The sequence below is a fragment of the Limulus polyphemus genome, unplaced genomic scaffold (assembly GCF_000517525.1).
Source record: "Limulus polyphemus unplaced genomic scaffold, Limulus_polyphemus-2.1.2 Scaffold2880, whole genome shotgun sequence".
Taxonomy (NCBI): domain Eukaryota; kingdom Metazoa; phylum Arthropoda; class Merostomata; order Xiphosura; family Limulidae; genus Limulus; species Limulus polyphemus.
This window is the reverse complement of record NW_013668490.1, coordinates 57,303-79,256: the sequence shown is the minus strand read 5'-3', so window position 1 is coordinate 79,256 and position 21,954 is coordinate 57,303. Positions and strand designations below refer to the sequence as shown.

At 34.5% G+C, this 21,954-nt stretch overlaps 1 protein-coding gene across 1 annotated transcript in view; it reads left to right on the top strand.

Moving 5' to 3' along the window:
- Positions 1-21,954, top strand: part of LOC106468124 (probable ATP-dependent RNA helicase DDX4) — a 94,057-nt gene that overhangs the window by 69,426 nt on the left and 2,677 nt on the right. The window contains exons 19-27 of the mRNA XM_022396426.1: positions 248-309; positions 685-933; positions 1,192-1,272; positions 8,540-8,926; positions 15,299-15,600; positions 16,722-17,009; positions 18,265-18,577; positions 19,023-19,122; positions 19,735-20,005. Coding sequence (XP_022252134.1) covers positions 248-309; positions 685-933; positions 1,192-1,272; positions 8,540-8,926; positions 15,299-15,600; positions 16,722-17,009; positions 18,265-18,577; positions 19,023-19,122; positions 19,735-20,005 — 2,053 coding nt within the window. The remainder of the gene's footprint in view (positions 1-247; positions 310-684; positions 934-1,191; positions 1,273-8,539; positions 8,927-15,298; positions 15,601-16,721; positions 17,010-18,264; positions 18,578-19,022; positions 19,123-19,734; positions 20,006-21,954) is intronic.

Genomic DNA, 21,954 nt, shown 5'->3' with positions numbered 1-21,954 from the left:
TTCTGTCAAAAGAACTTGTGTTCAACATTACTATAGCACTGTAAATAGTTTGACATTTTAGTACGGGAAAAAAAAAAGTGAAACTTATAGTTATTTTTGTTGACTTACGAACAGTAAAAGTAAAGAGTATTTTAACCATTTAGTTGCACTAAGGTTTTTATTTAACTTCATGTTTGATAATTATTTACCATTTTAAAAATATACACACGAGAACCTGCTACATAAAATGATTTCATTATTTTTGTAGGATTGGTCGAGGGAGAGGTTTTGGCAATATGGCATTTCTCAAAAAATCCCTACCTATTGTTGGTGAGCATGTTTTTTTATGCTGCTACTGCTATATTCAATACTTTATGCTTAGTAATTATTTTTGTTTTTTAATGATTCTGTTTCTACTTTTAAAACATAATGCATATTGATTTATTTATTTTTTTAGATGCTGCTAGATTTGATGAATAATGTGTAGTATTTATTTATTTTTATTTTTTTAATACTGCTGTTGATGTATTTATTGAAGTGTATAGTAATTGTGGTTGTCAGATTTTAATCATTTTTAATGAACTTTCATGGATAAGCATTTATCACACAACACAACAAGTCTTTAAAGATTAAAGAATATTATATCTTCCTGTGTAGGAATTTAAATATTTTTTGAGATAGTTTCCTGCTTATTTCTCTCACTAGGTCAAGAGGCTTCAGACTGGGGCAGCAGTCATACTAATGGTCACGGCGGTAGTAATTGGAATGAAGATTATCAAACCTCGTCGTACAGAGCTGAATGGAATCCACAATCTGATGGAAATCACACTTTTAAGCCTAGAAATGGTGAGAACAGTGTATCTGGTGGTAGAATTGGTAACAGATATAGTTCAACAGATGACAGTGAAAGAGAAATTCCTCGAGGTGGAGGCACTGGTGGTCGTTCAAACAGAGGTAATAGCACTTCTAGTTTTTATTTTCATGGTAAAATATTTGATTAAGAAATTGATATATCCATAAAATCTTGATGTCACCTGCACCACCTAACAAGTATGCATTATTAATGCTAGAAAGTAGATGTATTAGACATAACTGCTCAACTGCATGGTCCAAACATTTTATAAAACTAACTAACATACAGTTAAAATATATAAGTAAAATATACCATGTACATTTTATGATAAACTTTTTTAATGTTGGGAATGCTTGCAGCTTGCTACAAATGCAATGAAGAAGGTCACATGAGTAGAGATTGTCCAAAAAATGATGGATCAAGACGGACTGAAGGAAAAGGTAAATTAGTTAACCTAATATTTTGATAATTAGCATTTTTTCAAGAATAGAAGGAGTAAGTCAGTAGGAAGTTGTAAAATCATTTTAGCTTTTCCATGGTATGAATGAATGAATGACTGTGATAGGTTTTGGAATCAATAACTGTCACTCTTAAAATATATATGAAAGAATATTTGCCCATGGATCTGTCAGAAATATACTCAGTCCAAAGGGAAAATCAGCAAAAGGTTACAGTTATTAGATAAAAGATTCACATAAGAGAACCAGAAGAAGTGTTGAATTTAACACCTTGCACACTCAGATAAATGGTTAAAGGCTGTAATGTAAGAGAGCTAACAAACGATTAACAGCAGGCAAAAAAACAATGTTTCCACTGTTGATTTAGACTTTATAATAGATTCTTCCAAGTGAGAAATCAAGGTAGAGAAAGAGTGGCAGGAAACACTGGAATTTTTTTGGTACTATCAAAAAAGAATGTTTAAATTTATTTATATAGACAAGATAAAACTCCATAAGACATTGAGTCAGGTTACTAGTCGGTCTGCTTTCGTATGGACAGTACAGGCTTCTGAGACAATGAGATTTGTATGCTACTAGCCTTGAGCTAACTCTCATCTAAATATCTTGTTTAACTCTCTCGACGCGGGGTCGGTCAATTTGACCGACCACATGACCTCTTTGTACTCGATTAAAGTCTTTATAGATTTAATACTTCTAACTTTCAATATAGTGTGTATATCTTTACAAAATTTAGCAGTCTTTCAGTTCATATTATAAGTCTTTCACATACAAAAAATCTTATTTTTAATAAGATATAATAAAGATTTGTCCAGTAATATTTTGAGTATCTGTTTTGAAGAGTCCGTGCACAAAGCAATTTTCATGTTAAAACTCAAAATACTTTTCTTGATCTCAAAAATCTCAAATTTCCTTTGTGTAATCCCTAAAACCTACTAAATCCACTAAAGACGTTTTTTTAGTAAAACTATAGTTTATCTAATATTTTCTTTACCCTATCTCAAAACGCCATGGATCAAATTGACTGACCTCGTAACCACCAAAAAAAATTGAAATAAACCTAAATTACTCCATTTTTTTTTCTTTCTAAAATGACTTCAAATTGTAACATGAAACTACATTCATTTATCCCAGGTAGCTCTAAGTTCGTAACAGTATACATCTATTTATAATTAAATTTTATTGTTTTATTGCCCTTTGAAAAGTGTCTAACTACTATCAGTGCCATTCACTTGGGTTAAATCACTTGGGGAAACGTGCTGCTCACATTACACTATCAATATACATTATTCACAAACTGCTCGTGTGTGTGCCTCATGAACCATTTTAATTATATTATTATTATTATTACTTAGTTTACCTAATCTAGTCTTAAATAACTTGGAAAGATCTTTATTTTTAGATTTTAGTTACTTTTATAACTAAATAAACAATAAATATGAAAAACAGATAAAATATAAAGTTTTTTCTTAAGAAATATTTTTTAACTATCCAGACATTATAAAGATTTCGCATGTGAAATTTCAAAATTTTCTGATGCATAAAAGTATTTTTATTGTTAAAATGAAAATTACTTTGTATGATAGATAGGCAAGATCTGAAAAGAAAAAAAAAGGAATGAGAGAAACATTGCTTTACAAACCTTAAAACTTGATATAAAAAAGTAGATATTTTGCATGTGAAAGCATTGTAATGTTTACTGATAAGCTCCCAAATATTGTTAACATTTGCTTACTAATTAAAAGTTATAGCATGAAAACTAACAAGCACAAAATGATTACAAGTTCAGTCTGAGGGGCTGAGCTTGGGTTGAAAGAGTTAATGGAACTGTATTAAAGCATGATGACATCATCAATTTAGAAGATGATACAACCACCTCTCACAGTAACTCCCCTTCAGCACTTGTACTCAACATAACTATTTTCTTTTCCTTAGCATTGTCCTGAATGGGAGTTTAATTTTTTTTACTTTGTTCTTCAATTACATAAATTTGCTGTTGTCAGTGAAACTTTATTTTCAATCAATTTTAATGTACTTTTGTTATTACTGAAGTAGAAAAGAAAAGTTTTTTTTTTTACTGTTCTACTTACACATTATGAATTATAATGGGACAATAACTTCTACTTTGTCCTGTGGTAGTGAAAATATTACAAACACATGACCAGGACCTGTGTCTACATGGTGACTGGGAGTTCATCTGTGAAGGATGACAACCACTGTTCAATGGGTGGTAAGTTCCCTTGTGTACAATGGGCTTCTCATCTGTTCAGCTGACTCTCCTTCTCAGTTTGACCAATACCAGGATAATGATTTTGACTGGCTGTTCCCCCTACCAGGGTTTGCTCTAAATACTGCTTTGTCTTTACAAAAATCTTCAACCTTCTAATATTTATTGATATGATAAGATCAGTGGAACCTTTATCAGCATCCATTGCCCTTGTTTGTGAATCTGCTCCTTTCTGTTCTCAAGGACTTATCCTGGTGGCATGACCATGCCAGCATCACATTGGGCATCCCTTTGCTGACCCACCAACACCAACTGGATCTCAATCTTTTCAGATACTCCTCTATCGGGCTGAGGCATGTATCTGATCAATGGTATGACTTCAAGCATGTGGGTTCCAGAGGAGCATTTACTCCACATCAATATCCATGAGCTTCTTGCAGTTTGTTGGTCATTTTCCCATTTCCAACCTCTTCTCGTGGATCATTTGGCCATGATCTACTTTGACAATTCTGCAGTTATTTTTTGACATCAACCATTAGGGGGTACCCATTTGAAGACTCTTTGCTTCCACATGTTAGACCTGTTGTTTTTGGCTCATTCCTATTGTGTGTTTTGTAGATTGCTATGTCCTTGTGGCAGATTGCCTCTCTTAGCTGCACCAGATTCTCCACAAGGAGTGGTATGTCCACCCTGAGGGTTTTTATTGGGTTTGCTCTCAGTTGGGCTTGTCCCTCATAGGGACTTTTGCCACTCTTCTCAACATCAAACCTTTTTCTTCAGGTCTCCAGTTTCTCATCCTTCAGCTCTGACAGTCAAAGCACTCAGCCAGAACTGGTCTCATCATTTTCTATATGCCTATCCTCTTCTTTGTCTCTAATGTTCTTGCTTTGATACGCGACACTCTTTATTGGGTCCTATTGGTGGTGCCTCTTTGGCCTGCACAACCGTAGTTTAGGCTCCCTTTTCCTTTGCCCTGTTTCACCCCTCTATTACTCCAACTTCATACATCAATTTTTTTTTCATCCAGGGGTGTCATCCTTCATCTTCACATATGAAATTTGTTTGGTCCATCACCATCAGAGCTAGACTTTCCAATTGTGTAGCACTTTTTGTATCCCATTCCTGTTTTGCATCGATTTTCTGTATCAACAGAAGTGGCAAACCTTTTGCCATTGATCCATCCACCACTCCATTCCTCCAGGTTGTTCTACTGTGGCTCATCTTTCAGACTTTTTCACATGGTTGTTCAAACACAGATTGTTAGTCTTCACCATAACTGATTATTGGGTGGCTTTCTTCACTACATTTTGCCCTTCCCATTACTGCCACGTGCTCACTTCCCACTTTATTCTGACCCTTTCCATGCCTGATTGGGACCTGAATGTGGTTTTACACTCTCCCATACATGCCATATTTGAGCTGTTGGCTTCTAGACTTATTTCCATCATTTTCTCACACGTGGTCTCCATTGTTCTAATGTAAATGCCATCAGTGCTACTTGTACTTACTTACTCTACCCAGACCACTCTTTTCTGCCTACGATTCTGCTGCTCAGGAAGGATGATCGTACCTTTTCTCCTATCTCCCTCCCTTCTATTTCTATCCTCTATACTCAATCAGACCCAGATTGTCTCTGCACCTGGTTCGGGCTGTTAGGTGTTATTCCCGCCATTGTTTGTTTTTACCTTGGGACCCCTCTTTTTCTAGACACTTCTTGCCTACTACCCTTACTGGGTGGATCTGCCATCTCTTCCAGTTTATATATTCTTCCCTGGTTGTTGATGTTTGCAGGCTTTTTCACATTTTTTCAGATTAAATTTATCACCTGTCTCCCTCTCTTGCATCTCATTTTTGCTGGCCCTTAGATGAGATCCTTCAGGCTAGAATGTGAATGACTCCTCACTCGTTCATCACACGTTATCTTAAAAATAGTTTCATGGTCACCCATTGCATTAAAAGACATTTCTGGCAGGTTTTGGATGGGGATCTGGGTACATCTCCAGGTCTCCCCCACTGCAAATTTTTTCTCCCCTTCTTCAAGTGGAGCACAGGAGACCCTTGCCACTTACTAGTTCCTAGCCACTAGGGTTGTGGACTTTAGAGTTCCTCACTGTGACACTGTTTGTGTAGTTCGGGTCACTCCTTAACAGCTAGTTTGCTCTCCTCCTGTAGTGAGAGTCTGTCCAGTTGAGTCAAGGTGAACCACACACCATTAGGTCCGATTGCACCCTAACTGCACCACACTTCTTGGCTCCCTGAAAACTTGTGTGCAGTTGCTTGGTCATGATCAAATTTCATCCATCTCTGTGGCATATAGGGCTCTTTTGCCTTTCCTTCTGTTTTCTTCTTGGAGAAGAGTAAACCTGATCAAGATGAGATAATCTCCCATAGATGTGCTCCTATGGAGTTTATGCTAATAGGTATTGCACTCCATTTGCTTTTCTTTCAGGTACTTTCTGAAGGGAGCTGATTTAGGTTTAATGTTTGCATCAGCTCCTCCATCATTTTATTGTAGGATTCTAGTTATTCTGTATATGGAGATGAGGTATCATCTCAGAAGTTTACATTTTTCTGATGTGAAAATGTATTTCTGATGCACTCACATCTGACACCTTCCCATCCATCCCCCCTCTTCCAATATACTTTCTTTTTGCCCATCTAAGAATGAAGTTATTTTGAGTTCTTGAGTGCTTAAGGGGAATTACTGTGCAAGGAGGTTGTGTTGTCCTCCTATTGGTGGAAGGTTAACATTGCATGATGTCATCATGCTCTAATGCAGTTCACATTAATTGTGATTTTTAGGTGGGAGTTAGGTCAAGGCTAGCAGTATGCAAATCTCATAGACACATGCACGAGATATCAAGCTATTCTGCGTGAGAAGGTATCTATCTGAAATACATTTTCATTTAAGGAAAATGTAAACTTCAGAACTGTAAAATTGGAGGAACTTTATTTAAAATTTTTTGTTGTATTATTAACACTACTTATAAAGTTTATGGAAATGTTTCTTTAAAAAATAGTCTGAAAAAGACGTTTGAAGTCATCTGTATCTTGCTTTTTAAAATGTTGAATAGTAATTGTTAAGAGTGTAATGTTCAGAAGAATGAATAAAATGTTATTTTCCCATTTTTCTACGTTCAATAGTTCTATATTTATAGTGTAAGGAATCTGCATAATCATTTAAGTAGAAAATTTTATAAAATTAACATCAAGGCTAAATATTGTCTGAAGTTATTTGGAATTTCAACTTTATTGCAAAGCAATTGTATATTTTTCTGAAGAAATTCTATTTTTGAACATTGTGTGTTCTAAAGCACAATAATAGTTTTCTTACTCTTGTCTGTTAATACAAGAGTAAGAAAACTATTAGTGTGCTATTACAGGAACATCATGTCAGCTAATGTATAATGCAAAGTAAGTTATTCCTATTTGAATATGTAAGAAATATGGGATTCTATCTTTTTATATCAGAATCAAGTTGTGCACGCAACCCATGCTTCTTAGCTACCGTTATTGGTACATTTTATTGTAATCGTGGTTGATTACTATTTTAACTGATGATAATTATCTTTTTCCTTATATTTGATAGGTTAGATCAGATATTGTTTTTATAAATACAACTGTGACATTTTCATGGTTTATTAAGTTGTAGTGTTCTTGTTTTAAGATCTTTTTCTGTAGTACTATAGTGTGTAGTATGTTCCAAAGTTTTTATTATCTTTTGTATCAAGATAACAGGCTGTAGTTATGGTACTTGATAGCATTGTGAGGTAAAGGTGAAAGCTCAAGTGTGTTATAAATGTGTGCAAGTTGTGAAAGTCTCAACTTTTATCTGTAAAGTTAAAGGGAAAAAACCCTTTGAAATATAGCCAATCTGAATTTTGTCTTTTTATTTATAATAACAGTTTTGTAAAGAACAAGAAGTTTTTACTCCTTCTCTGAACCAAGGACTCTAAAATATTAATCCAAATGTTCTTTTATTTTTATATCTTTGAATTTTTAAAGTATAGGCTCAGATAATTGGTGTTTTTTTCACGACACACTGTTCTTGACGATTATGTTATAAACTGGGAGAAAACTGAAGATGGGTACTGATTCAGAAAAAGCTTTTTTGAAAAGCCACTTGTTTATAGTTCACAGGAATCATTAAATGCATGCCAGTTCAATATCAGAGTGTAATATTAGATGTAAGAATTGGCATTAGTGAACTCCCCACTTAAAAGAAATCAAAACCTTAAATAACACAGTTTTCTTCATGGTTGAAGTGTATTTACAGTATCACAGTTTACAGTAGCAGGAGTAAAGCATGGGTAGTAGTTAACTCACTGCCTAAAGAAACCGAAACCAAAATAACTTTCTTTATAGTTAGGTTATATTTATAATATCATTGAATTAACAAAGTTATTAACTTGTATGACTTAGTCCTTGCAAATTGTAAAGTCAGATAGATTAGAATTAGTATCCTTATTGGATTAGGCTGGGCATGTCCCAGATTTTAGAATGTTAAGACTGTTAATCTGAGTTTTTACAACTTGCATCCTGTTTCCACTAAAAACAAGTGTTTTGCTATAAGAGTGGCAGTCACATGTCACTGGTTTGACGTGAGTAGTGAGTGATGTTGAGTAGCTGCATTTTACACAGAATTATAGAACAAAAGGGTCTTTATTATGGGGTTTACTGTGGCTCACCTTGTATCAGTGTCTTTTTTTGTAGTGAAAAGTTTTCGTAAGCTGTTTTGAACATGATTTTAGTTTGTGTATTCTTTTATGTTGAATTATCAGAATTGAAATTTGTGCTTATACATAATTCCTTAGTTTGAGAATGAGTCAAATCTAACTAATCCTTTCAAATTACAACACTAAAAAAAATTATTAGAAATAATTTTATCAAAATAGGTTTTTAAAACATTATATTTCTGTTAAAAATATCGACTATTTGTGTTAAGCTTTAACTTATTTTCAGTTAGAATGATGATGATGATGTACGTGTGTAGTTACATAATGTTTTTAACTATTTTAACAGGATGTTTTAAATGTGGTGAAAATGGACACATGTCACGAGACTGTCCTAATGCCGGTGGTGACAGAAAAAGTAAATCTGGTTGTTTCAGGTGTGGTGAAGATGGACACATGTCACGAGACTGTTCTAATGCTGGTGGTGACAGAAAAAGTAAATCTGGTTGTTTCAAGTGTGGTGAAGATGGACACATGTCACGAGACTGTCCTAATGCCAGTGGTGACAGAAAAAGTAAATCTGGTTGTTTCAAGTGTGGTGAAAATGGACACATGTCACGAGACTGTCCTAATGCTGGTGGTGACAGAAAAAGTAAATCTGGTTGTTTCAAGTGTGGTGAAGATGGACACATGTCAAAAGATTGTAAAAATCCTGACAACCGTGTTGGATATGATGGTAAGTTTTAATTTATGTCAACGGTTTCGATGCTACTGCATACCACTGTATTTTAGTAAGTCTATAAAGTCTAAATTTGAAGGTTTACTTGTCAGAGTAAGATTTGTATAATAAGAAAGATGATAAAAGAAAAAACTTTCAAAACATACTTGCCTCTCCTGACACTATAGCTATTTCTCGATTTCCAAAGACTGGAAGCTAGGGAAGGGGGAAAGATCCTTCTCACCAATACATTTGCCAGCCATTTCTCACCTTTATAACTACTCATATCCTGATCATTTGTTATGTCCTGTTAGGGCCCTCAAGTGTTATGTGGCTCATAGTAACTCATTTTGAAGTAGTAGGAATCAACTGTTCATTTATTGGAAGACTTCTATTTCCCGCGACTTATCTCCCATTACTCTAATGTCGTGGCTTTGTAAATTGATTCACATAGCCTATAATTGATTATCATTACAGGAGAGGAATCTTTTGTATGTCACTTCTTATCAGATTTGTCGTATCTCAGTGTTATTAGCTGCCCAGTTCAATTGTCCTCTGGAAGACATTGTGCATGCTGGTATGTGGACTACTCCTAATACTTTCCTATCTCATTACTTACATGATCTGGCAGTTTCCATTTCTGAGGATTTCCAACTACCACCTGTAGTTATTTTGACCATATCTGTTAGATTTTAACCAGGGGTGAGTATTTCCTCAGTCATGTACTTGTTTATTTTCAGGGTCCATTTTATTTTTCACTGGATTACACTCTGCAGCAAGTGTTGCCCTGGCATATATGCTTTCTCTTTTCAATTCCACACTAGCAACCTGTTTTGCTATTATTACTACAGGTTGCAACAGGCTCTGTTGAAATGGGGTGTTTCATAAGACAGTCTAGGTGCCTACTGGATGATATTACCTTTTTATCTTGGACTACCACTCATGGATTATCATGAGAAAAGCTAAAGGGGATCCTGCCCATCCCTACCAATCTTCAGATTGAATAAACTGGGGTTAGTTTGCTTTTAAAAATGTAGGGAACTTGGTTCACCTAGTGCACAGTTTCCAGAGCACTGTTACTCAGGGCTCCCCAACGCATATTACCCCTCCCCCCAGACTCTACTGGTGGAGCTTGGGAGTCCTTACTACTTCAGTTTCCAGTTGTTGGGGTGGCAGACAGAGGATTTTCCTCCAGAGTGTTTGAGTGTGTTCCTCCACTCTTGGAGAATAAGGCAAAATTGGGGGCCCCTCCTACTCCGGTCCCTGGATGTTTTTCCCAGATGTCAGTAGGAGTGGCACCAGCCTCCACAGGAGCCTACTCATAACTCCAGTTCAGCTTTGACACAAAGCTATATGGTTGGAGGGTGCATGGCCCTTCTCTTTGATCAGTGTCGGTTTTGTATATTGTTCATGGAAGGAGGTCCTCTATCTCCTCATAATTCCAAACGCGATGTGGTCCCATTCTAGGCCCTTGATTGAGCACAGGTTCCACATCCTCTCCGTAATTCCAGGGACAAGTGGAATACTCCTTGCCCACTTGGTTGGAGAGTGAGGATGAATGTTCATGATTCCAGATCGAATATGTTCTGTTTCTTTGGTTGAGTATAATGTACATGATCCAGTCATTCTGAGCCTGGGGTGTTGCCTTTTGGACTTCTTCAGGTGGAAGAGAAAGTTTGTCCACTTCGGTGTTGCTTACCTTCTCGTCGTGATTCCAGTGGTGTGAAATGGATCACTCTATGGCTACAGGTTGGGATCCAGTTAAAAGTTTATATAACATTGCTGTCCAATAGCTATAGCCACCAATGTGGGATATAGGGACCACAGCCCCTTAATTTCAACCCTGAATTGTGGAACCTCGGCTATCTGGTTGGGGCTGGCCTATACTGACTATTACTCGTATTCTATTCCTCCTTTGATATACGAACTGAGTTCCTGGTGAAGAGCATATCTATTCTGGATGTAGTGTGGTTCCTTCATTCTTGTACCATCTTTATCTTGGTACACTTCTGTTCTATACAGATGTTTCTGTATGGTTCATGCCTACACTGGCCCCTCCATCTTCTCAATGTAGGATTCTAGCTATAGTATCAGCAGAGGTAAATATGTTTTGGAAGTTAACATTTTCCTAAACTGAAAATGTATTACCAATAATTCTTACCTCCGCTGACACTCTCCCCACTAAAAACTGGTTTATGTCTCGAAAAAGTGATTCCATTATCCGAATGAGGTGATTATATACAGTACCTAGATAGAGGGTGCATTGAAGTTTGTGGAGAATTTTGCAAATTAGAATTTAAACAAGAGCATTCAAGTGGAGTATAAAAAGACTGGAGCAAGTGTTTTCAGTGCTTAGATGGGCAAAGAGTGGAAACCATGGAGATTGAGAAATAGCTATAGTGTCAGCAGAGGTAAGTATCATTGGAAATACATTTTCAGTTTAGGAAAATGTTAACTTAATAAAACTTACTCTATCTTCAGCAATTAACTTAATATGTAATGCAGAAACTAGCTGTAAAAAACTTGAAACAGAGTATTGTTTTTAAACTAAGCTGAAAAAACAATTATTTAAGATCTGAATGTGATATGAATTACAGTAGTTAAATGCCTAGAAACCAATGAAAACGTTGTCTTTATCTAGAATTTCATTCACCTTAGTTACAAACCTTGGTTGGGTTGGTGTTACCTTCTCATTTTAAAAGAATGTATATTCAGTTTTTCAGTTTGGTTCTACTACATTAAATTTAAGATTGGTGGAAATTAAATGGAAATATTTGTATGAAGGTATCAAGTACTGTTGTAGTGTCATGTATCCATGTTTCAACTAATTGTACACTATTTAATATTAAGACATGCCAAAAGCTTGAGCTATTAATTAACTGTATTGCATTATCTTTAAGATTTAAATAGTTAAAGAAAAGAGAGTAAATAATTACTTGGATTACCTCTTAGATGGTTAAGTGCAACAAAGTAATTAAATTTTGTCATGCTCCAGGCTTAGCAAGATGAATAATAGTGTCCCATATTTTAAAAATCAAAATAAATATATTTTGTATTTTATTGGATTGAACCCGAGAAAGTCTTGTGTGGCTCAGAAATTCTTGTGACAGCAGGTGCTTCCTTCCACTAATTAGATCAAAATTGGGGGCAGCATACCTAAGACTGTGGGGCTACTGACTGCCTTGCTGAATGTACCTTACTCGAAGCATGGCAGAGATAGATTATTAAGACTTTTACTTCTGACCCACACATCATATAGTGTGGTTTAATTAAAGGTATAAGCGGAGTAGATTGTGGTAAAGGTGTTTCAACTTGGATCTCTTCTGTCAGTTTCATTGCCATCTGGTGGATAATCATCAGGTGTATGGTTTATTATCAGTGGCACTTCATGCAAATGATAGTTCATCATTGTCTCTCTTCACCTTAAACTCCATGCTTCACATTTCATGAGACATCTTTATTTCTTCAGCATAACTGAAGGTTGTTTTTCTAGCGATACTGAAGTACAAGTATTATAAATCACTTGGTAAATAACTATGTGATTGGCTGTACTAGGCAAGTTGTAACTGCATTGGTTAATATACATGGCTTACTAAGATTAGCCAAATGCTAATTCTGTAATAAAAACTATCTTTGCAACATATCCTAATATTTAAAAGATGTAAGGACAAACATATTGCAAATACAAGGTACTTAAGTTAGATATCTTAAAAAGTAACTTTTCACAAATTGGTTTCAGTGTCTGTTAGAAAGATAAGGTATTAGTAATAAACAAGTTTATTTTTCAAATACACACTGTGCAGCATGGAAAGTTATTGCATGTCCAGTGTCAAATGCTCCTAAAACTCACATTGGGCATGTACAGATTTAAGAGGATGCACCCAATTTGCATGAAAAATATCTGACAGTATTAAAATAAAGCATGTACATATGATGGCTGCTTCTATTACTGGTACTACACCTAGCATGAAGAATGTGGGACCCAGACAAACAATAAACTTGGGCTGATAACGTAACATGGTTATCTGTTGAGATAATCATAACTTGTGTGCAACCAGTATCACTTATTCAGAATACCAGATTCAACCAGTTAGTCTTTTGTTGATCTAGTTTACAGAATGCCATGTCGACAATTAATGCCAGAATAAAATTTGTGATCATGCACTTAAAGCCTTTTATTTCTCATCAAAAATGGGTCATTTTCACAATCCAATGAGCATTAATTAGCACTATATTTTCATATTACTCCACTGTTTTTATCCATTTACTTATAGACGTGTATGTGGCATTTTATAAAAAGTTGTGTTTAAAAATAAGTAATAGCACTATATTTTCATATTACTCCACTGTTTTTATCCATTTACTTATAGACATGTATGTGGCATTTTATAAAAAGTTGTGTTTAAAAATAAGTAATAGCACTTTCTCTGTTTTATAAAGTTCATATAAAAATGTTTAACCTGTGTTTTTGTTTAAAATTTAAATGTGTGGTAAATTAAACAATCCAGCACTCCTGGTTTCCTGCTAGTGTAAAGGGGGAGTAAGTGTGTTTTAAACTTAAGCCAAAATTTTGTATTTTTGTTCTGTTAAGTTTATGATTTTGTGGCCAACAACCACTGCTAATGTAAGGTTTCTTTTGATTATATTATTTGGGTTGTTTCTAAATTGTCACAGCCTGACCAGGTCTGAAAATACATGGCATATATTTTAAGTTCAATATTATAACTCTCCTTATATTTTATCGAGGCACAGCTTAATGTTATTAGCAATAAAACATTCCATGTATCCTAATGCCTGTAATGGATGCAAGTCTTAGCAATATTGTAGATCTGAGCTATATAATGTTTTATGTTTAGTATCATTGTTACAGTGAAACTGTGTTTTCCTGTTTGTATATATATATTTTTTTCACTGATTTTTTGCAATCCAAATACTAGATTTAAGCCTAGATCTAAAATAAATCAATACATGCCCATATGCAGCCTTAATTTGATATTTACACTTACTACAATTGTTCCATTCCAGGTGAAACAACTTTCATAGTAAATATTTTTAGCCATTACTTATAGGTATAATTTTTGTATCGTAGATGCTTGTACTTTTTCCTAAGTTATTATGACTTAAACTTTACATTTGGTAAAATATTGTACAGCATTAGATTCTGATTGGGATAATGAAGATGAACTATTTAAAACTAAAACTGTAGTATACACACAAAAGTATAGCTTAAAACACAGTAATGCTGGAATAATTTTTGTATTTATTTGTCTTTACATGTGCTACATGTGGGCTAAGACTTCAGTATTAGGTTATGCTTCTCAAAAATTAAAAACAAAGGTGTTGATTGGATAGCAGCATATGCATTGTAAACGTGCTACCAACCCAATATTAAAATATATCCATTACAATTACCATTGCCAGACATGATTACAAAACTTGATTTGAATTTAATGTGAAATAAATGTATTTTCATTTTTACAAGAAAAGGTTTATAACTGGTTAATTTGGTAATATATGAAACTGAGTTTTTTAAAAACTAATTGGGCATACATGTAAATGGTTTGAGTATTATCGTTTGAAATATTTAACTACTCTTGCATGATTATTAGGTTGATTCATCTGGTAACATGACAAGCTGAAAGTGATTTCTGAATTTCCTTTTTCCTACAAAGTTAAAATTTGATACTGAAAGTTATCCAAAATGACTCAGAATGCATTTGAAAACATACAACTCCACAGCTTCAAACCCCCAGCCAATAGATATATTTCAGTCGAAATGAACACTGGAAACTATCAACCATGTTCATCCTAGTTATTTTTCCAAAACTGTTGTGTCTTAGCTTGTGTGTATGCATGGTACAATTTATAAAATGTAAATCGTACTAAAAATACCATATTAGCCAAAATATAAGGCAATTTTGTTTTTCTGAAAACACAATAGAAAAACTAAACTTTCCTTAATTGCTGTCTGCTTTCTAACTCACATTTTTTGAGCACATGATCACTGGACTGTTGTGAGGTTTTTTAACCTTATTTTCCATGTTAGTACATGCTAATGTTACTGTTGGCTTCAGTTGCAGCTCATAATTCAACCCTAGCTATACTTTTGATTTTGATCAACTAAAGTGTACATCAGCATGGAGATCACTACATGTGTGTGTGTGTGTGTATATATACAAGTCTGTAAATGAATTTTTTCTAATGCATTGTGGCATATTTGTTGAAAGTTTGAGGTATACAGCTTAATTTGTTATATATATAGTTATTATGATTGGATTTTGTTTTCACTATACATATAGAAGTGTTTGTGTATGCCATTGTGGGGAAATGTGTGAAATTTGGAAAGCATTCTTTAGACTAGAAAACAAACTATAACATATCAACTTATAGGAAAACCAAGAGAAGCACCTTATGTTCCACCTGAGCCCACAGAAGATGAGAATGAGTTATTTGAAGGTGTACCACAGGGAATTAATTTTGCTAGGTACGAAGAGATTCCTGTGAAACTGAGTGGTAGTAACGCTCCTAGCCCGATCAACAGCTTTAAAGATATGGGTTTTCGAGAAACTGTCACAAAAAACTTAAGGAGATGTAAATATGATAAGCCAACACCGGTGCAGAAATATGCTATTCCCATCATTAAAGCAAAACGGGACTTGATGGCTTGTGCTCAGACGGGTTCTGGAAAGACGGTATGTAAATCAGAAAACAGATGTTAACTACCTTTTGCTCTGTATAGCAGGCAGTCCAAAGCTATTCTGTCTTACTTGACATTATTGAAATTGAAATATGACATTCAGTAATAATATATGCTCATAGAAACTTTGATAGAAATATTCAATATTTGGTAAATATTCCTAAATTACTATAAAAATGAAAGTTTGTATTTATTTACTTTTTTTTATTTAACAGTTTGTTCTTATAAGCTTTTAAAGTACTGGAGATGTGCTGATAAGAAATTTGTGCAGTTAATGATTAATTGGTGCCTTTCGTTTTTTGTTGTTGTTTTTTTATTCTCCATTACCATTGTAGTTAGGACCAGTTATGTATTGATTAGTTGCTAACTAATTGGCACATCTCTGTCAAATTTCTACAAGTACACAGTTATTGTTTAAAAACTTGCATTTATGGACTGTGGTATTAATCATGGTGTTGATCTATTGATTTTGTGAATTTCTCTTTATGGTTTAAACAAAGTAAAATAATGTTCAAAGACCTTATCTAGTTGTTGTTTTTTTTAAATTTTATTGGAGAAAGACCATTTAGACTTGTGTGTGTGTGTGTAGGTGATGTTTTTACAATGTTCATGTTTCAATGTCTGTGTCTGTTTGTATCTGTTTATAACTGCAAAACTACTGGACTAATTGTCCTCAAACCTACCATGTAACCTTATGGGCCACCCAGGGGAAGTAACATAAGTGGTGGTGGGGGGTACTCTGATCTGATTTGTCTTCCATTGAACATAGTAAAATTCTAATTGGGTTTTGCCTAATGAACTTGAAAAAAAAAAGATCAAAAAGGAAAGAAACTAGATAAGCACTTTTAGATATTTAGAAAGCTGTTAGTGCTTCTCTAAAATAGCGAAATTGTAGTCATAATATAATCTATAACATAACAAAATGACAGATTAATACCATTTTAAAATTTTTCTAACCAAATCATTAACAAGAATAATAGTACTTGTCAAATATTATCATTCAAAAAATGACAGCATCTATGAAACAGGAATTAAATGTGGGGAGATATTTGATCTTTTTATTTCTATGTAACCCTTTTCTTTTCATTGGTATTGTATAAACATACTTTTATATAGGCTGCCTTCCTCTTACCAATGATTCAAGAGATGCTTGATTCGTCAGAACTTCCAAACCCTTCTTTTAAGACTGTGCAAGAGCCGTTAGCGATTGTGATTTCACCAACACGTGAATTAGCGATACAGATTTTTAATGAAGCAAGAAAATTTGCACATGACAGCATAATAAAGACAGAGTTGGTGTATGGGGGAACATCGGGTGGCTACCAGCTTCAAAGATTATCAAGAGGATGTCATATCCTTGTTGCTACACCTGGCAGGTTGTTGGATTTTGTTGAACGTGGAAAGGTGAGCTTAATCATCTTGAATGATAGTTTCTAAAACATGTTCTGTTTGTAATTTAAAAAAAACAACTTATTATTGAACATCAGTATGTTTCGAAGATATTTAATATTCTTGTCACTGAGAAATGTTTAATGTATTATGGATATGATCCATAAAAATGGAAGTGATTATTAAAAATTTATTTTTGATCTTTATGTATTTGTTATAGTAACTTATTTTTGGTTACTTTAAAGATTAACATGTATAATAATTTATATATAATTATCCCTATGGTGTGTGGACATTGTATCATTATTAACCTTTTAATATTTGGTGATGAGGTATGACACAATCTTTGGCCTTACATTAATAAAAATTGATAACTAGTCACCAGATCTGAAACACATTTGCATAGGACTTGAGAGAATTTATAGTATAAACTTGATTTTTTGGTCAGTTTACTATTAATAATACTATAAAAAAAACTACTACATAACTATTTACTATGCTGTTATGCTTGACCTACTTAACTATTCACCTGGTAGCTAGTTTTCTTATAAAGGAATGATGTCACTTTGTTGATAGAGATGAAGCAATACAAAATTTAAACATTAAAACTAATACAAGTAGATAGTATTTATCCTATTCTCTTTTATGCAGAAAACGTACATGCTGTCCTTACACTAGTTTATATATGTCCAAAAAAACGTAACGTGATCTTAGAGTTGATATCCTTGATGACCTTGAGTCATAAAAAAACTTGTTCTTGTAGATAAATAGAAAATAAATTACCAAAGCAGTCTTTATTAAAATATATAGATATTCAGGGAAACTATGTAAGTTAATTAATTACATTCCTGTGGCTTATAAATAATATAAAACCATTACTGTCTTATAAAAGTCGCACATAGCTATCAAGTGCCTCAAAACATACTATGAGTTTTTACAACTTTACAATCTAATGCAGTTATACAAGGAAGGAAGAGAGGTCTATGGCAAATATATTTTGAGAAAGAAGATAATCCTATGTTTCAGACAATATATTTACAATTTTGTAAGCTTCAGAAAATTTAGAATTATTAACTAAAACATGCAGCTACTTTAACTTTACGGTTTTTTACATCATCAACTTCAAAAGTTCACTGTTTTCAATCTATTTGAGCTAAAAATAAACCTCAACTGAATGCAAAGTCTATAGAGTTGCGACCCCTCCCCCAAAAAATAAATTAAGATACCAGGCTGAGTCCATCAGTTAATAGTTATTCTATCCTTTCAACAGGTGGCTTTTTCCCAAGTCCGCTATCTAATCTTAGATGAAGCTGACAGAATGTTAGACATGGGTTTTATACCTGCTGTGAAAAAAATGGTGGATGATCCTTCTATGACTGTGAAGTCGGGACGACAGACTCTCATGTTTAGTGCCACATTCCCTGAAGAAATACAGCGACTAGCAGCAGACTTTCTTAAGCCAGATTATTTATTTTTAGCAGTTGGTGTTGTTGGCTCTGCTAATATGGATGTGGAGCAAAACTTCTACCAAGTCCAGCAATATGACAAGAGGCAGAAACTCATGGAAATATTAAATGATTCAGGTATTTGGGAAAGTTTCTTATCCCTCGATTGCATGTTTGGAATACACAGGTTTAAAAAAAAACAACTTTAAATGAAGCTGTTCATTTACATAAAACAAGTGATTCTAGTGGTAATCTCTACCTCAGTTGTAAGTATAAAGTGTGGGTTATCTTTTGTAATAATTTTTTAAAGGTTTTGACTAAACTTATCAATTTTATTCACAAAGAAAAAAAATATATATATATAAAAACAACAACTTAGAATTACCTTAATTTTCAACTTATAAAGCAGTTGTTTAAAGAATACATTAACATTTGCATTACTTCAAAAATTACAGTCTGGTCTTTAGTATATTTTGTGATAAATTATGATATGTACGTGATGATAAACAGCCTTCTTATAAAAGTGAAGCAAAACAATTATTTTTAGTTTTCACTAATGATAATTTTTGTATGGACATTTCAGGAACTGATCGTACACTAGTGTTTGTTGGGCAGAAGAGGACTGCTGATTTCATAGCATCATACATGTCTCAGAATGGGTTTCCTACAACCAGCATACATGGGTAAGTCATGTTTCAGAAACAACGTTACACAAGTCGGTCACGCTTTAAAATAGTTTTTAGCCACAGTTATAGTGGCTCATAGAATAGCTGAGTTTTTTTTTTTCCAAGTACAAACTTTTAGCTCATAGCTCCATCATCTCTTGACCGATTTTGAAATCTATTTACGGTTTTGGACTCGGGAGGTCAAACCCTTTTTGATTGATGTATTTGACCATGCTCAATGTCTTGTAGCTTAATTTACTGTACTCCTCCCAAAAAGAATTTTAATTTGAGGGTATGCTGGTAGAGGTCCTGATGAGGAATAAAATCTAATTGGGAATATGCATGCTTCCCACTTGGTATTACTGGTGCACAAAAATATAGCTAATAAAAAGGAAAAAAGGTCTGTAGTTTAATTTATTCTAACAATTTCAAGTGCCACAGCTATTGAGGATTCTCTTGTTTTTTCCTAGCAGTGTTACACAAGTCAGTCATGTTTCAAAATAGGTTTGTTTTCCCTTGTAATGTTACACAAATTGGTCATGTTTCATAATGGTGTCATGTGTTTGTTGTTTAATATATTCAACTTGGGTTATATGTCACGATAAGCCTTGAAATTCTATTTATTTCTAGTGACCGACTACAGAGAGAAAGAGAGGAAGCTTTGACTGATTTTAGAACTGGCCGAATGCCAATACTGGTTGCTACTGCAGTTGCTGCCCGAGGATTGGACATCAAGGATGTGAGACATGTTGTAAACTATGATTTGCCTCAAGAAATTGATGAATATGTTCACCGAATTGGGCGCACAGGTCGTGTAGGAAATATTGGGAAAGCAACTAGTTTTTATGATTCTTCTGTTGATTCTGCTTTAGCTAGGCCTTTATTAAAGATATTGGCTGAGGTGAGTTTATCTAATTTGAATTAGTTTTCAGATATTACTTTCCAAATTCTAGACCTGTTTATAAGAATAGAAAGAACTGATACTTTCAAGTACTTGCATAGGTGGGATGGTTCCATATTGAGAATGGAAGTCTGTACTTGCTGGCAGTTTGGTAGATTTGTTTGACTTTGTTGTTCTGATGCTTTTTTTTTAATATATGTTTCATGCTTGAATCATTTTTCTAATACACTTGCATGTCTGTATTTAATGTTTTTCTGCACCTGCCATCCAAGCTTTTGGCTGTCTTAACCCATTCACCGAATCTGGGAAATATACGTCCCAGCCACAGTGAAAGGGTTAAAAACTGCAAAATTTTTGAGAAGATCTACAACTGAATACCAAATGTAAAAGTTAAGAAGTAGTAAAATTTGGTGAAATTAATCAATTATGTGATTGTAAAATAACTGGTTTCCAAAACATACATACCTCCGCTGCCACTTAGAGCTATTTCTCTATCTCCATCTTCCGTAATTCTTTGCCATTAAAACATTGTTTTTGCTTGCTCCAGTCTTTTATTCCCCACTCAACTGCAGTCGGCAATATCTAATTTGCAGAACTTTACACCGGCCCTCTATGCAGGTACTGTATATGAGCACTGTTTACATACAATATAATCACAAAGTGTAAGCACTAATTGTCATATTTTATGGTTCACATTTTCATTTGTAAAATTTTGAAAGTAGTGTCTTGTTCTTTTTCGTTTTTCCCATTCCTGATATTTCATTGGTTTTCTTCTCCACTCTCAATGGAGGCTGTCCGTGACCTGATTTGCGGCAAGTCCTTCATGTGTCCCAAGGGTGTCTCCCCATAGGGTTCAGAGTTGGCTTTTCATCATGAACCTGAATATACTGGGGAGAATTTAGACACACTGTTTCCTGCTCCTTATTTCAGTAGGGCTGCCTCTACTGATCATCTGATCAGCCACCTTCTGCTCCTTTGATGCACTTAGTTACAGGAGTTTGAAGTTTTGGGAATTAACCCTGTTGCTTTTGGATCTACCTCTGCATTGTCATCAGATAGATCTCGGGGGATTACTTAGTTCTTCCTCCTTCCCCTGATATTGCTATGCATCTAGGGAGGATTGCAAGGGTACAAGAGGGTATCACTATGCCTTGCCCTCCTTGTTTATCGGAACAACATGCCCTGGCTTATCGTCAGGATGAAGTATATTTGGACACTCAACAGTTGGATCCATTGTTGGACCCTTACTGGTTACCACTATGGCTCGTTTGTCCTCTTCAGGCCTTGCCTTGGTGTCATGGTTGGTCTGTTGCTGGGACTTATTGAGTAGAGATGCCTTGTTGGAGGGTATTTGTTTGCCATCCATTGCTCTTCGTGATTTGTGGGAGTTGCCCTTTCTTCGGCCTTACTTGTTTGCCAGAGTCCCGGAAACTTTAGAAGCCTGAATTTATATGGCATGCTTGCAGTCTTCTTTATCTTCGTTGGCTGCTCGCCTCTCTTCTCCTCCACTGATGTGTCATGTAGAATGAAATGAAAAGATGAAAAACATGAAACAAATCTAAATTGCCCTTTTTCTTCCTGGAAAGCACATTGTAACACAGTCTCTCTCTTTCTCTTACACACACACACACCACACGCACACACACACACACACACACACACACACACACAGAGGCTCTTTATAATTATAGATAATAAAACAAGAAATATAGTTCTTATGTCTGGAATCTTTTTCAAGCATTTGTGCTTGTAAGAAAATTCCCTTCCCATCTCACAGTAACCTATGTTTTAGTTATCTGTGATCTTTTTTTTTTTTAGTGCACTATGTAATTTAGAATACAAAGTGTTGTCATGCACAAAAAATAGAATGTCCTAAAACTTAGTGACTTTCTAACTAAGCTATAAATGAGTTAAGAAATTTTCAGCAGCTGGTTTATTTGAGCTCAAAT